General features: G+C 33.0%; 1 protein-coding gene across 1 annotated transcript; it reads left to right on the top strand.

The window, feature by feature from the left end:
* The first annotated feature begins 258 nt into the window (after positions 1 to 258).
* Positions 259 to 3,895, top strand: LOC131876418 (senescence-associated carboxylesterase 101-like). The gene is made up of 5 exons (XM_059221765.1): positions 259 to 401; positions 554 to 585; positions 710 to 1,040; positions 1,460 to 2,149; positions 2,919 to 3,895. Coding segments are annotated over exons 2-5 (1,830 nt in total). The 5' UTR covers positions 259 to 401; positions 554 to 583; the 3' UTR covers positions 3,726 to 3,895.
* Positions 3,896 to 15,689: the final 11,794 nt, after the last annotated feature.

The following is a 15,689-nucleotide window of genomic DNA, read 5'->3' as shown; positions in this document are numbered from 1 at the left end:
TCAGGATTAAGGATCGTTTTCAACCATCGATCGTCAAGATCAGAAAATTCATTTGAAATGCGAAACGCTTTCGACGTAATTATATAAATTAACCTGCAATTATTTTAGTGTCTAATACACAATTATGGAATTTTATGAGTGCAGTGTAAGTTACTTCATGTGTAACGTGTTGTGCACGCCATCGCAGACTTTTGTTTCTTTATTTTTACGCTGTTTCTTGATAAGTTCCTGTTTAAGCAAGCGCAGTTTCTCCGACTTCTCTTTGTTCCTGCATACCTCTACCGCCTCTCAAACCCATTACCCTATAAAACTCACTCTCTTGACAATTGAAATGATCGAAGCAAGCAGCGAATGCAAGTTTGGAAACCGGTTCATAAAGGCTTGGAATACACTCGCCCACGGTAAGTATAAGCTTATTAATTATCATTTTGGGCTACAATTTTGACATAATTTTTTGGCAGAAAAAATTGCTTCTGCTACTTAACGAGGGATTGTTAGACCTAATAAAATTACTTTGTAATGCATATGCGATATTTCCTTGGGTGCTCAAAAGGAGTCTAAACATTTGAACCTTCTTTCGAAAATGTAAGTGGGTTTAACCATAAATCTATTCATTTTTATAGAATTTCAATTTTTCTTTTGAAACTTGTAGGAATAGATTTTTTTTTAAGTGCCCAGTTGGTACTAATGGCTAGAATTTTTGCTATAGGTTCACTGTTGGGGAAGAGCAGGCGATTTTTCTTTCTTCGTGTGAAATCCTAGAACGAGCTTGGGAGCAGACACGCGGTGTTTCGAATAACAATGATATTACTTATTTTCGTAGGAGTGAGTACGAAGGTGTAGTATTTATAACATTCCCTTTCTTTTATATTGGAGATTTCAATGCCAGTGATAGCCCATATGGTCAGTGCGAAATCCAGAATGAGAATGAAGTTTTCTCTGACCGTCTCAAGGGTGATGATGATCAACCGGCTCTTGTTCACAAAGGAGCTCTCAATATGTTCTTGAACATTCTGAAAAAATCAGACTTGGAAACCCAGGTATAATGACCTTTTATTCCATCTTTTGTAGTTTCTCTATCATCTTTTTATTAATGACTATCTATGTTTTATGTGCTGATTTTTGAAGTTCACTCTGTATATTTTATTTAGTATCAATGTTATTTATCATATTTTAAGATTTATTAAATCAGTTTATGTTTTATTGAATAATATATTATAAAATATAATAATAGATTCATAATAGATTATGAAATATGATCCAAACGTTAATGAAAAAAAAAATAGAAAAAAATAATATTATGTGTTTCATTCAGGGTAAAATATGGACTGGGTAATATTGACCAACAGTTGCTCACTGGATTTGTCAAAGTTACTGTTGAAAGAACACATTCCATGTACTGCAGATTTAAAGTTTTGAGATCTAAAAATATTGCTCTTTTACTTGTTTGTGGCAATAGATGGAAACGTTTTCGAAGCAAAGAAAGGAACAAACCATTATATTTGTGGGTCATTCTATAGCAGGTTCCATTGCAACTCTTGCTACGATCTGGGTTCTGGAAAAAAGGCTAAAACGAATTTCTCCTATCTGCATTACATTTGGTTCTCCTTTGATCGGAGATATTGTTCTTATGCAATCAATTGATTGCCAAGGTTGGTCCGGAAATTTTTGTCATGTGGTTTCCAAACATGATATTGTTCCGCGGATGCTCCTTGCACCTTTTCAATCAATTGGACAGCATTTGAATTCAATTTTTCCTCAGAGAGGGAGCATAATGGGCAAAGATTGTGTGAATTTAACGCATCCTTCTACTGTAGAGGCTTGCAGGAAACTTCTTGACAATGTCAAGTGCCTTGGAGAAGAATCTAGCCCTTATAAACCCATTGGTACTTACATGTTCTGCTCAGTCTATGGCGCAGCTTGTATTGAAGACCCTCAAGCTGTCTTGAAGATGCTAGTTTCAACTATGCAAAACACAGAAGAAAATGGTATTGCGGCTGCTTTAATTTCAGAGCACATAAGTTATGGTGATAAGTTGAGACATGTTAATGAAAGTGGATGCTCAACAAGAACTTCAAACATCTCTTCAGAATCCTCCTTTGAGATGGGAATAGCACTGCAATTAGAAGCAATGGGTTTTCAGACTCAGGTAATCTCATATCTCTTTTAATAATTGTTCTCAATATATCACTCACATGACTCTTAGTATTCAAAACCTACATACAATATTTGGAAATTTTATTATACTTTGTTCGAGTTTACTTGCGATTTGTGAGAGATTAGCCTAGTCAAGGAAGGTTTGTACACAGTATCAATCTTTTACAAGTAAATACCTCTTAATTGGAATTTCTTAGTAAGAAAAATTAGTACTTTATTATGGCATGTACAGTCTAGTTTAAATAATATTTCTTAAATTTTGATTTGTTTAGGTGGTTTATCTGAATCTTGTTTTAGAAAATGAAATCTTTTTATAGTCTATCGTATTGGGTGATCTGGTTTTGGTTCAAAGATGGTTTATAGTATATAAGACTAACCTGTACTCTATCATACAAGAGGCATCCAACTATGTTTCAAATAAAGAGATACATATCTTAGTCTAAAAAATTTAAATTTGTAACCTTTCTTTCAAAATTACAAATTTTCTATTAGTAAGACCCACCTATTATTCTTAGAATATACTGTGTATAAGAAATTGTCTTACAAATTCGAGAAGTTCCGCTGGTGAAATTATTCAAGTCCCTTTTACGCCAGGGGACGGGAGAGGAGGGGAGTGAAGTGAAAATTGATATTACTGTCACCACCGTTTATTTCCCTACATGCTGTAGCTTCTTAGGATATTCTGTTTACACTGATTATTATCTCTCAATGTAGTTTATTGTATTTAGAAATCAAGACTGATTTGTTTTATTGTTTAACAGAATAACCATGCATTTGATGCCCTCAAAGAACCTGAAGATTTGAAAAACAAGCTTGGCATGGACATTGAGAACCTAAATAAGAAGTTGAGCGAGAAACAAAGTGAGATGGCTGAGCTGGAATGGTACATCAAAACAGTCTGTGACGGCAACAGCCGTAGCTTCTACAATGTTTTCAGGGACCTAGACGAAAAGAAAGAGTCTCGTGTCAATTTGATTAGGATATCTCTAAGAAATTTCTGGGATGATATAATTGATATGGCGAAGAATCATCAATTGCCCAATGATTTTCGATACCAAAATAAATGGATCAATGCTGGCACTGCATACAGAAGACTTTTAGAGCCTCTCGACATTGCAGCCTTCTATCATCTGCAAAACGAGAGAGAAAGCTATCTCTCAATTGGGAACAGGCCGGTCCGTCATATGGTGCTGGAAAAATGGCTGAATGATAAAAACCAGACTCGCACAGGTAGAGATAGGAGGCCTCGCACAAAGTTTGCGTCCTTAACTGAGGACTCTTGTTTTTGGGCTCACGTAGAAGAAGCTGCTAAAGACTTGACAAATCTGCAGCAAGAGCAAGAGCGACATCAAGTTATCAGTGCCCATCTCAAGGAAAGCCTCGAAAATTTTGAGGTTTATGTGTCGAAGATGATCGAAGAGAAAAGTATTTCCAAGGATGTTTTCTTGGAACAGAGCAGCTTCATGATATGGTGGAACAAATACAGAGAGTTTCAACTGCAATACCCAGAATGGATATCAAACTCCCCTTTGCTCAGATCCATGGAAAATCTGAATATGGAGGTTTAGAAACCAGGTCTTTATTAAGTTATATAGTTTGTACAAGTCGTTTATTTCCATGGCCTTTTCCCCTGCTTGAAATGTTGTTTTTCAATCTAAATAAGCCTGTGTTTGCTAAGTTGTGGACTTTTCAATGTAAGCAATATTCCTAATAACAATTGTTGTTTTAAGTTGTGTTCTTTCCAATGTAAGCATTATTCCTAATAATAATTGTTGTTTTAAGTTGTGTTCTTTTCAACTTAAATAAGTTTAAGTTTAAGTTTAAGTTACTTATCTTAATATACGATTTTATATCATTTATAAGATCTTTTTTTGCTTTTAGATAAGAGCTATTGAAACATATTATTATTATCTTTTTTAAGAATAAGAATGACATAGATTTTTATATTATTACCTATGTTCATGGATGGTGAGAAATTTAATTAATTTATGTTATTTAATTTTTAAATTGCATTTTGAAATTAAGGAAGCACATTTGTTTAGCATTAATATTTAAGGATGTGTTAATTTAAATAATTATCTTTTATCTAAATATTGATTAACAATTATAGAAATTATTAAAGTTAAAGCTTCATTGTTTGATCTCCTTTCTATCTCCATCTTTGTGTACTTATATTCAACCCTAATTGTTATACACATTGTTTTTTATGTAGTGATTAATATTTGAACTCAGCACCATCTAGATGCCTACAAAATGGACTTTTCCATAACCAAATGGTATTTTCCCACTTGTTTTACTTGTTGCAATGTTTCTTAATATTCTTTTATATAAACCATTATTCATAAGACTATGCATCTTGTTCATTTCTTGAATATATAATATCTCTAAAGTTACTAAAGAGTGTGGTGATTTATTTCTAGTCAAATTAAATAATTTACATTAAAAAAAAAAATTTAAAAATGAAGAATAATATTTTCATTGTTTATTAATGATACTCAAGTTCCCTTCTATATAGATAAGCATAAACCATGTGTCAAGAATGACCTGCAAATCACATGTTTAGTAAAAAAAAATTAAATTAAATGGTAAATGTGGTTGCAACCTACTATTTAATGAGTGTAAGGGATAAAAATGCATACCTTGCACTTTAACATCACTTTACACATATTTCATAAATGCACATTTGAAATACCCAAATCAAATCATATCTTAATTTTGGCACCCTACTTTAATTTGTCTCATTGTTCTATGCTCTATTCTCATTTATATGCTTGACCTTACTCTCTAATAATAATCAATATAAAAAATATTTGGTTAGGTTCCCCATGTGAGGATTTGTCTAACAATTCTCAATTAGTATGTTCTTGTAAAAATTACTTAGTGAATTTTGTTAGGAGATATTCATATTATCAAATTTATATAGGTTTCAAAGTGGTGGTGCATCTATTCTTCCTTCATGGGTTCTCAAACTTTTGTAGGATTTGAAAACCTATAAAATGTGTCTCAAGGTTCTAAGGTTCTAGCGCCCTCAAAACCTTCTCCCCTACCCTTCTATGGTGTGCACCACACTTTCTTCTTATTGTTCCTTATCAAGATCTCACTCCCATTCTTCACCCTTTTCCCCACTAGGCCTTGAGCCCATGAATGGACCTTGTACCTTATCACCTACTCCCTTACTATCAATTTCACTTATATAATATAAAATGTAAAAGTTAAGATTTAATGTCAAACATAAATGATAGTAATATATTTTTAATATTTTTTGTAAATAATGATTATTTTATAAAAAAAGATAAAATTTAAAATAGATAAAATATAATATAGAATATAAAATACAAAATAGATACAACTTTTCCACACAAAATGAAATTTTACAATTGCATGCAACATAAAAGTGTTATAAGTTTTAATATGCAATGTTTAGTGAACTTGTGCTACTAGAGTTTTTTTATTACTATTGTGTAGAGTTTTAGAGATGTACTATCACTAAGAACATAAAGTATGTGAGGGACAAGACACAAATTATATCTTTTGTAGAATAAGGTAAGTGTAAGAATTGGGTTCACTTTCAATTAAAATTGAGAGCAATTTTTTTTTTTGTTTTAAGGAGTGGATATCTATTTCAAAAAATGGACACCTATTTTAAAATTACAAATCTATTTTTCAAAATAGAATATCTATGCAAGCTTGCAAGTGGCTATGATTTTAAGTTTATAACCCTTCATATGATTTTAGGGTTTCAAACCAATAATATGCAAAGGTATGCAGCTACCCTTGCTCCCAAATTAGAGCAACAATGAGTTGGACACCTAAGACTTGTGTGCTATCTCCCACTACAACCTTCAAAAGCCAATAGGGCACACTCAGTCCTAAGACCAGGAGGAGTCGATGCTCGATACTTGCAAGCTATATCCACAAGAAAATACACAAAACATCATATGCACATATATGAGTAACATATACCATCAATAAAATGAAGATGATTGTGAACTCATATGCATCTCAAAACAAGTGATATGAAGTTCCAATTGATTCCTACATTCATATAATCATTCATGTTAGTATCATCATCATTTCCAATTCTATTTTTAATAACAAATTCTAAGCACAATGCGAGTAAAGCATGCATCATTACCTATACTAAACATCTGCATAATCAGAAACATCACTACAATCATTGTCATGTGTCTAATCAAGACAATTGATCTAACTGTAAGTCCAACAATGAGGCTAATTTATCTCTCATCATAACAAAGTATCAATGATCAATAACAAGTCCCTCAAAATACAGATAACATGATCGGTGAGGGCATCACATCCTCCTAATGAGCGAACATCCATGAAGCTAAGAATACATCCAACTTCAATAATTAACGAGGAACATAGAATTGACTTCACCATATTGATCATAGCAAACATAATATGTGCACTTATTATTAAAGAGAATTTCAATATCAAGAATGAAATAGGAAGCAAGGAGTATCAAGAACACAAACAAATCCATAAATATCTAACACATTCAATAATAAAGGATGGATCGAGAGGGGCATTGCAACTTCTTGTTGAAACCTTTGCTACACCAAAATAAAATCATTTTTTATATGTCTACCAGCTGACCTCATGTATTACAGAAATAATAGACCAAAATATTTCCTAATTAATTTTCACACCTACCCATTACACACTAAGATTCAATTTCTAGGTATAATTAGCAAATAGGTTCTTTATGGTGGGGATTTAAGAACCCTTACGTCTGATTTCTAAAACGAAATTTTGCATTTATTAGCCGATAAACTCTTTATAGTGGGAATTCCCTGAATTGCTGAAAGGAAACCTTGCATTTACTGTGAAGTTCGTCCATTCCAGCTCGATCATCAGGGTTTGACTCTGCCCATTTTTTGAAATCGTCTTTTCCTGCACATTTTCATAATTAACTATTTCATTGTATAGTGCACTTTACAATCTGGTACCGATACTAATAGATGGTATTAACCACTTGTAATGTGATCAGGCATGCACGTCATAATGTCAAGGGTGGGCATACAAGTTCTGAAATACAATCAATCAATTCATTTAAATTTACCTGCAATTATCCTACTCAATTCAGTTAAATAATAATGTATCTTTCTGTGATGCTGCCTCGAAAGTGGGTAGGAAGAAACCAATTTGTTACGACGCTTTAATGCTCAATATATTGACTCCATGATATTTGTTTGACTATAAACATGATCTTCTCATGGAACGCGTCTTCTTTTCTTTATATATATATATATATATACATTCTTACAACCTGGATAAGGGGATTTGATAAAATCAATGTATTCTTATAAATATATTTTTAATCAATAATTTTAATTATAACTTAACATTGTCTAAATAACTTTTTTAAGATATATATATTTTACGTTTTGAGTATTATTATTCGAAAATAATAAAGAATTTAATAATAAAGGATTAAAAAAATCAATTAATATATAAATTGATTTTTTTTTATATATTTTTGATGTGGACAAGATCTAAAATTACTATTCTTTTGTTCAAATTTTGAACAGTTTGATTTTTTTAAAATTACTATTTTTTATTATTATTTCATTTAGTTTGATGTTTAAGTAAAGAAAACATAAGATGTGATGCCTTTTTATCTTGAATAGAGCTAAATTAGTATAAATATCCTAAATACATATGTCTAAAAGATAAAATTACATATTAAATATTTATCTATTATATATAAAATGTTGTTGTCAATTTGGATGAAGATGTTTGTTAAAATTAGTGGACTCTTTAAGTCTTTTCTATTCATGCAAATATATTTTGTGCATTAATCTTTATTTTGTTTTAGAGGAGTATTTTGGTTCCCTGTACTTTTGATGGATATGTATATTTTGTTGTTATTCATTATTGTTCAATAAAGAAAATGACCATGATGAGGGTTATATACCTTATATAATTTGGAGTACAACTATTCTTAAACATCAAATGATTCAAGAGAGAGATAAACTTTATCATTAAAGATAAACATAAGGCAATGATTTTTCTTATTGGTGTGCATGAAATGTAAAATTACTATTCTTGTGAAACCATTATACAATTTGATGTTTAAGGGTAGACATAATATATGCTATCTTTTAATATAGAAAAAAGCTAAATATTATAGATATCTTAAATACATATATTTAAAAGAGCTCTAGAGATATCAATACAATATTTGTGATGGTATATTGACACCATGATATTTGTGTGACCATGAACATTACCTTCTCATGGAAAAAGTCTTATTTTCATGTGAATAAACACACACATACCACACCCTTACAACCTAGATAAGAAAATTTTGTTTTAATTAAAGGATTTTTATTTAGTTTTTTTTCATTTATATATATAAGCAATTACAGTATTTCTTATTAAAATAATATAGAAGAAAACATACCGGCCAATATTAAAGACTTCTATGCATGCCTTATAAATATTCCTAACACACAATTATTTGAGAAACTTATGAACTTTTGATCTTCCATGTGAGGAACAAGTCCATATTAGAAAATGTATATCATTTTGAACTAACAAACATGATCAACCAAATATAATCACCTACTCTAGTCTTCACATTAAGTGCAACAAACACAAAATGGCTAGATCTAAAATAAGTAAGTTCTCAAATGGTATGACACTAACAATGCAAGAAAATAAAAATTGATCAGATAGCATAATTAACAACATCTGTAGTACATCCTTATACCTACATCAATGATGTACAATATTCTATTAGGAAGTCATTAAGAAACTCCTATGTGGAAAATATTATTGTTATAGATATAAATGACATAATCGAGAAACTACACATGTACATATATATTCCTTTGGCTTTAGAATGCACCCAAAATGGACAAGATAGATTTGGAAAATAATGTATTAGCTAAAAAAGTAAGAAAATTCTTTTGACACATTCATTGCTACTTGGAACCTTAATGATACATCTCACATAAACAATGCAATATATTTATATGCACTTGATAATCCATGATTACTAAACACAGTCAGCTATCATGGAAACAAAATGACACAAAGCTATACATATAATACCCATGTCACTAGTTACTTGTAGGAAAATTCCATTTTTCAATCGCATGGGCAATCCCTATACACAAACCCCAAGGTCTAACACTAAAAAAAAATAATCAATATTGGTAAAATAGAAAGACAACGACAAAAATTTACAGCTATATCTAGGGTAAAACCATTAAATAACCATCACATTAAACCAACATTCTCCTCTCAGTGGTGTTCTAAAACACAAAACAATCCATACCCAGTTATATAAAAAATAAAGGAAGCTTAATTACAACTGATGTCACTATACAAAATAAAGGTACATAATTCTCAAACCAATCTACCTATGTACACTAACTTCAATTATTTAGAATACATAAATCTCACTTTTGCAAAAATCACTTGATGAATAGAAAACTCATCTACAAGACCTCAACATCAATTGCCCTTTCCCTTTAACCAAGATTCACCTTTGATAAATACTCTAAAATTAAAGCAATCTATACATAATTATAATGCCCCACCAGGAACCCTAAAGGAAAAAAACACAACTAGGCACCTAAAGGGTGAAATTTTTATTTTTTTTAACAATTAAGTGCATTAATTATAACAATTGCACGTTTAATAACACAACGGAAGTCTAACAAATGATTTCCTAAGGGTTACCAATGAAGATTAATTCGTAGATTATATTAACACCATGGTTAATCCAAATGTCCATTTAATTAAGTAAATTAAATGCTTAAGATTAAAACTACACATACATCTAAAATTCTATAATGAAAGAATAAAATTATTCCAATGCATTTATTTATCCATATTTCATTTATACATAAGATCAAAGAAATTGAATTAATATACATTCCACTGACATAATATTACAATATCCATAAATACATGGTTTCCAAAAATACCACGGAATCCAAAAGTTACAATATCAAGGTTACATAAAAGTATGATACAATGACCACAAGATCTCAACTAAACAAAGATCATGAACATGAGCTGGTACATGAACCATGAACCAAGAACACTTGCGAAGCCTTTCCTCGCCTGAAGATACAATCTAGAACATCCGATGGGAAGTGGCACTGGAACTCGACCATGTGATCCTGAAATGGAACCACCCCATCGTGCTAGGAGATAGTAGAAAACCCTCAAGCAAGAAAAATAAGACAAGTATGAAAGAACTACATGACTCCGCAAACATCCATGTGACTCAACTCACAAACACTAGTGACTCTAAGAAGATAGTGTCATCGCATGGCTTATGGTGGTTACCCTGGTAGGCCTCTATAGGTCCCGGCCCCCGTCTTGGGTTATCCTGGTAACCACTCCTGAACCTCCGGCTCCATCTAAGCCTCATGCAGACCCTACCAATCCTTTCATGAAGACAAGGTGGTAAGTTTTCCATTCTAGGCCTTCTCACCACATCTTGAGCCTATACAAGCACTCAACCATGTGCGAGGCACATTATCTTAATTAATTTTAAATCTACCCACCCCCTAATCAATTATTAGGTTATCAGTTCTTAACTGACTTTCAAAGGGTTATCCTGCCATCCACTTCGGGCATGACCCCCACTCAAAAGCCACTCTCTCTCATAGGACACTAACAAGCAAGGTCTCTCTATGGGAACTCTATGGTGAAATTGACAGCCATATCTAATCCTGATAAACCACAGGTGAAAGACACACAATCACTAACCAAGGATTGACCATTTGGAACAAAACACACAATGGCTCACATCAACAGGGTTATACAACAACACCTGACCAAGGGGGTATAACAACATATGACATAACAACAACTCAACCAAAATTGCAATGAAATTAAGCTTGACTGCATATACCATTTACACAAGATCCTAATACAGGCAATCTTTTCTTTAAACAACCATCAGCATATATAACTTGCAATTAAAGATTTTCTAGAAAATAAGAAAATACAACTATATTAATACAAGGAAATCAATGTTGTCATTTGTCCAATAAGGTTAAATAAAATCACATAAAAATTAACCCCCTAATTATATGTTCATGATTAATTTACAAATAAACACGATTCGATTGTATCAATAATCTAAATTAAATTCCAATTTAAAAATTATATATAATAATATAACATATTTACATAAATATATATATTCTTCGAATATAATATCATGTAATTATATCACAGTAAAAATATATAATAAAATGAAGATTTAATTTTGCAATAACTTCCATTTCTAATAATTAGGAAATAGCTTTATTCCTAAATTAACATAAATTAAAAATACAGAAAATACGATATATATATCTATATATATTATTATTATTATTAACATATTAAAAATTAAATAAAATCAAAACTATAAAAATCTAGCAAAGAATTTATCACAGGGAAAAGTAAACCAAAATAACTCCTTGCTCCCTACTATTGCATGGTAGCAGGTACTACCATCGGTAGTATATGCTACCTTATGGTAGCAGGTGCTACCGCATGGTAGCATGTACTACCATAGGTAGCTTGCTACCTTACGGTAGCCGCTGCTACCACTAGTAGCATGCTACCGTCGGTAGTACTGCTACCGTACGGTAGTCGTACTACCTTCAATAACAGCTATCAAACAAGAGGGAATATTTTCTTTGGTATATCTCATTCCTGCCAAATCTTTCAATTTTCATGCACAATAAAAATCTTGGCAAAATTTGCCATATAAACTTTTCCCAATCTTTTCAAAATTTTAATCTATAAACACCCCAAGAAATAACTTCTTTCCATAAAGTAGAAATAATTTCAGGAATGGACTTTAGCCAAGAACAAGAAATAATCAGATAGGATTTTAGATTTGACAAACATTTTAACACACACATCATTCAAAAAGAGGGAAGAAATAGAAATATTTTCTTTAAAACAAACAATCAAAAGAAGCCACCCAACCTAGTATAGCTCTCCTGGAAGAAATTTGTAGGAGAGAATCAATCCTTCAACAAGCTTTCAAATAATTTCTCTTTACCTAAATCCCTGACTCTTTCTGTGACTCCAGAAATAAAATACATATTCCCCTTTTTAAACTAAATTTCTAGGTTGAATATATTTTTCCCAAAAGAACCTAATATTTAATTTTAGTAATAAAAGCAATTTTATTTTATTTTCTAATTTTCTAACAAAGGAATAAGTTAACATGCAATAAGTAAAAATCATTTTTTTCTTTTCTTTTCTCATGCAAATTAATTAATTTTTTAAATAAAGAAATTAAAGCAATACTTCAATTCTAATTTATTCTTTTATTTATTTAAAATTCTAGGAAACAATAGATGAAATTAATCTAATTTATTTTTCCAGTAAAATTTAAATAAAATATATTTCTAATATCATGCATCGTGCAACTTAATTTAATAACTTCTTTTAATTAACTAAATTTATAATTTCAATGCATAAAATACATAATTCAAAAATACTAACTATGAGATAACTCCATAAATTTAATTAATTAATTTAAATCCACTAAACACACAAACTGAGGAAACCCCAAGCAAAGACTTAGAAAAAGTCAAACGACAATACATGAAGGCCGAACAAACTGATAGGACGACCAACTGACTACACTCACAAGAGTGTAACTGGGTAAGATAGGGTCAACTACTGCCTCCTCCACTTCCATTGGACAATATAAGAAACGCTTAGACCTGTGAAGCTAGGTGGAGATGATACCCCGTACCTACCTGATACTTGTACCTGCAATATCCTGCATCATCGAACCACACATGCATATATACAATATAAAAAACACAACATGCACACCAATGAAGGAGAATCGCGATGTTCCCTATCTCACCGGAGTGAGTGAAGGAAAATCATCCCCTTGCATCCAATACACTCGTTAACACACAAAATATAATTACACATTGCATAGATAAAGTAAAGTGTTAGTACATAGAAATAATCCATAAAATACCATAATTCACAAGTACTGAAATACTGCAAATAAATTATGCATCTCATATCCAAATAAAGCATTAAATAATTTCATATAAGTCTGAATAACACATCATGATAATGTATCCACTAAAAGTAAACACTAATAAAATATGAGTCTAATAAGTTCAAATGAGTAGGGGTACTACATTCTCCCCCTGAAAACTAGGCTTACTCCTAGAAGCCTAAAACAAATAAGAATACAACTCTCTCATCTTCACTGCATCCTCCCAAGTTGCCGAGGTCTCATCATTTGGGTCCCATAGGACCCTTACCTGTTCGATGGTGCGACTCCTGAGGATCAAAACCTGATGCTAAAGAATGCACACGGGCTCCATGGAAAGCTAGTCGTCCTCGATCTGCAAAGAGTTCCAATCAAGAACATGTGTCACATCAGGATGATAAGGTTGAAGAACTGAAACATGAAAGACATCGTGGATACAGGATAGACTCGGTGGCAAGGCAAGACGATAGGCAACAAGTCCTATCCTCTCAAGGATCTCAAAATGGCCAACAAATCGAGGCACCAACTTAGAACCCTTTCCATAATGGATCGGACTCTTCTGTGGACGCACTCTCAAGAACACATGATCGCCAATAGAAAACTGATGATCTACAATATGAGCATCTGCATACTTCTTCTGCCTATACTGTGTAGCTACCAAATGCTCATGAATCCGCTCAACCTGCTGCTCCATCTCTCAAAGAATATCCGGTCTTATAAGCACCCTATCCTTTAGCCTATCCCAGCTCAAAGGAGTGTGGAAAGGACAACCATACAATGCTTGAAAAAGGGACATACCTATGGAGCTATGATATCCATTATTATAAGAAAACTCCACTAGATAGATATAGTCCTCCCAGCGCGACTACTAGTCCATCACATACATACGAAGCATGTCCTCTAACACCTGTTTCACCCGCTCAGTCTGACCATCTGTCTCTAGGTGATAAGCTGAAATAAAGTTCAATTGAGTCCCCAAGGCATGCTGAAGTGAGGTCCACAATGCTGAGGTAAAGACAGGATCTCTATCAGAGATGATCCGCCTCAGAATCCCATGCAATCTCACTACATCTTCCAAGAAGACTCGTGCCACCACTGCTGCCATATAGGAAGCTCAAATAGGAACAAAATGAGAAAACTTAGTCAATCTGTCAACTATGACCATGATAGCATCATGACGATGTGAAGAGACAAGGAACCCAACATTGAAATCCATGGAAATGATATCCCATTTCCAATCTCATACCAAATTAGGCTGTAAAAGCCCTACTAGGTGCTGATACTCTGTCTTCACCTACTGACACTCTAAACACTGCAACACAAAATCAGCAATGTCGCGTTTCATACCAGCTCAATGATAAACCTGTATAAGATCTGCGTGCATCTTCTTGAAACCTGGATGTGCCAAATAAGGTGCACGATGGGCCTCAGTCATGATCTAAATGCAAAGATCCTCTAAGGGACGTACATAGATCCATCCAAGGTGACGAAGAGTCCTTCAGCCTCAAGGTTATATCTAGAAAATCTACCCTCTAAAGGCCTTCCAGACTCTATCACAGCTCTAACATCCTGATACCAAGTATCCCAAGGAAGAACTCCAAGAATCCTCTCTCTCAAGTCTACTCCAAGGGACAATGCTATAACTTCATGTTGCCTATGACTCAAAGCATCTACCACCATGTTCTCTTTCCCCTGAATATAACGAACCTCAAAATTATACTCATAGAAGAATTCCATCCATCTCTGCTGTCGAGCATTCAAGTTTGGCTGCGTGAATATATACTGCAGACTGCAGTGATCACTATGCAGCTCAAACCAATGCCCTAACAGAAAATGCCACCTTCTAACCAAAGCATGAACTACAACTACCAACTCTAAATCATGAACTGGATAGTTCAACTCGCGGTTCTTGAGTTTGCGAGACTCATAAGAAACCACACATCCATCCTGCATAAGAAGTCCACCTATACCTTTCAAAGAGGCATCTGTGCATACCATAAAATTTCTCGATGGATCAGGAATTGCCAAAATTGGAGCACTGACCAGGAGTTACTTCAAGGTCCTAAAAGCTACCTCACATTGTTATGACCAAATAAACTTTTTCCCTTTTCTCTGAAGAGAAGTAATCGAGTGTCCTATCCGGGAAAAGCCCTAAACAAAGCGACGGTAATATCCGGCCAAACCCATAAAACTCCTAACTTTTGTAATGTTGGTCGGTGCTGGCCAATCAACAATGGCTTGGATCTTTGAAGGATCCATGGATATACCTTCTCCCGAAACAACATAACCAAGATAGTTCACCTCAAACTGGAAGAAGTCACACTTCACCAAATTGGTATAAAGTTGATTCTCCCTCAAGCACTGCAATACCTGACATAAGTGACCCTCGTGCTCTTCCATAGTTCTAGAATAAATCAGAATATCATCCAAGAATACAATGATGAAGTGATCTAGGTAGGTGCAAAAAACCCCATTCATGAGGCTCATGAAAACTGAAGGTGCATGCATTAACCCAAAT

Source organism: Cryptomeria japonica, chromosome 5, assembly GCF_030272615.1.
Source record: "Cryptomeria japonica chromosome 5, Sugi_1.0, whole genome shotgun sequence".
NCBI classification, from domain to species: domain Eukaryota; kingdom Viridiplantae; phylum Streptophyta; class Pinopsida; order Cupressales; family Cupressaceae; genus Cryptomeria; species Cryptomeria japonica.
This window is presented reverse-complemented; position numbering and strand designations above follow the sequence as displayed.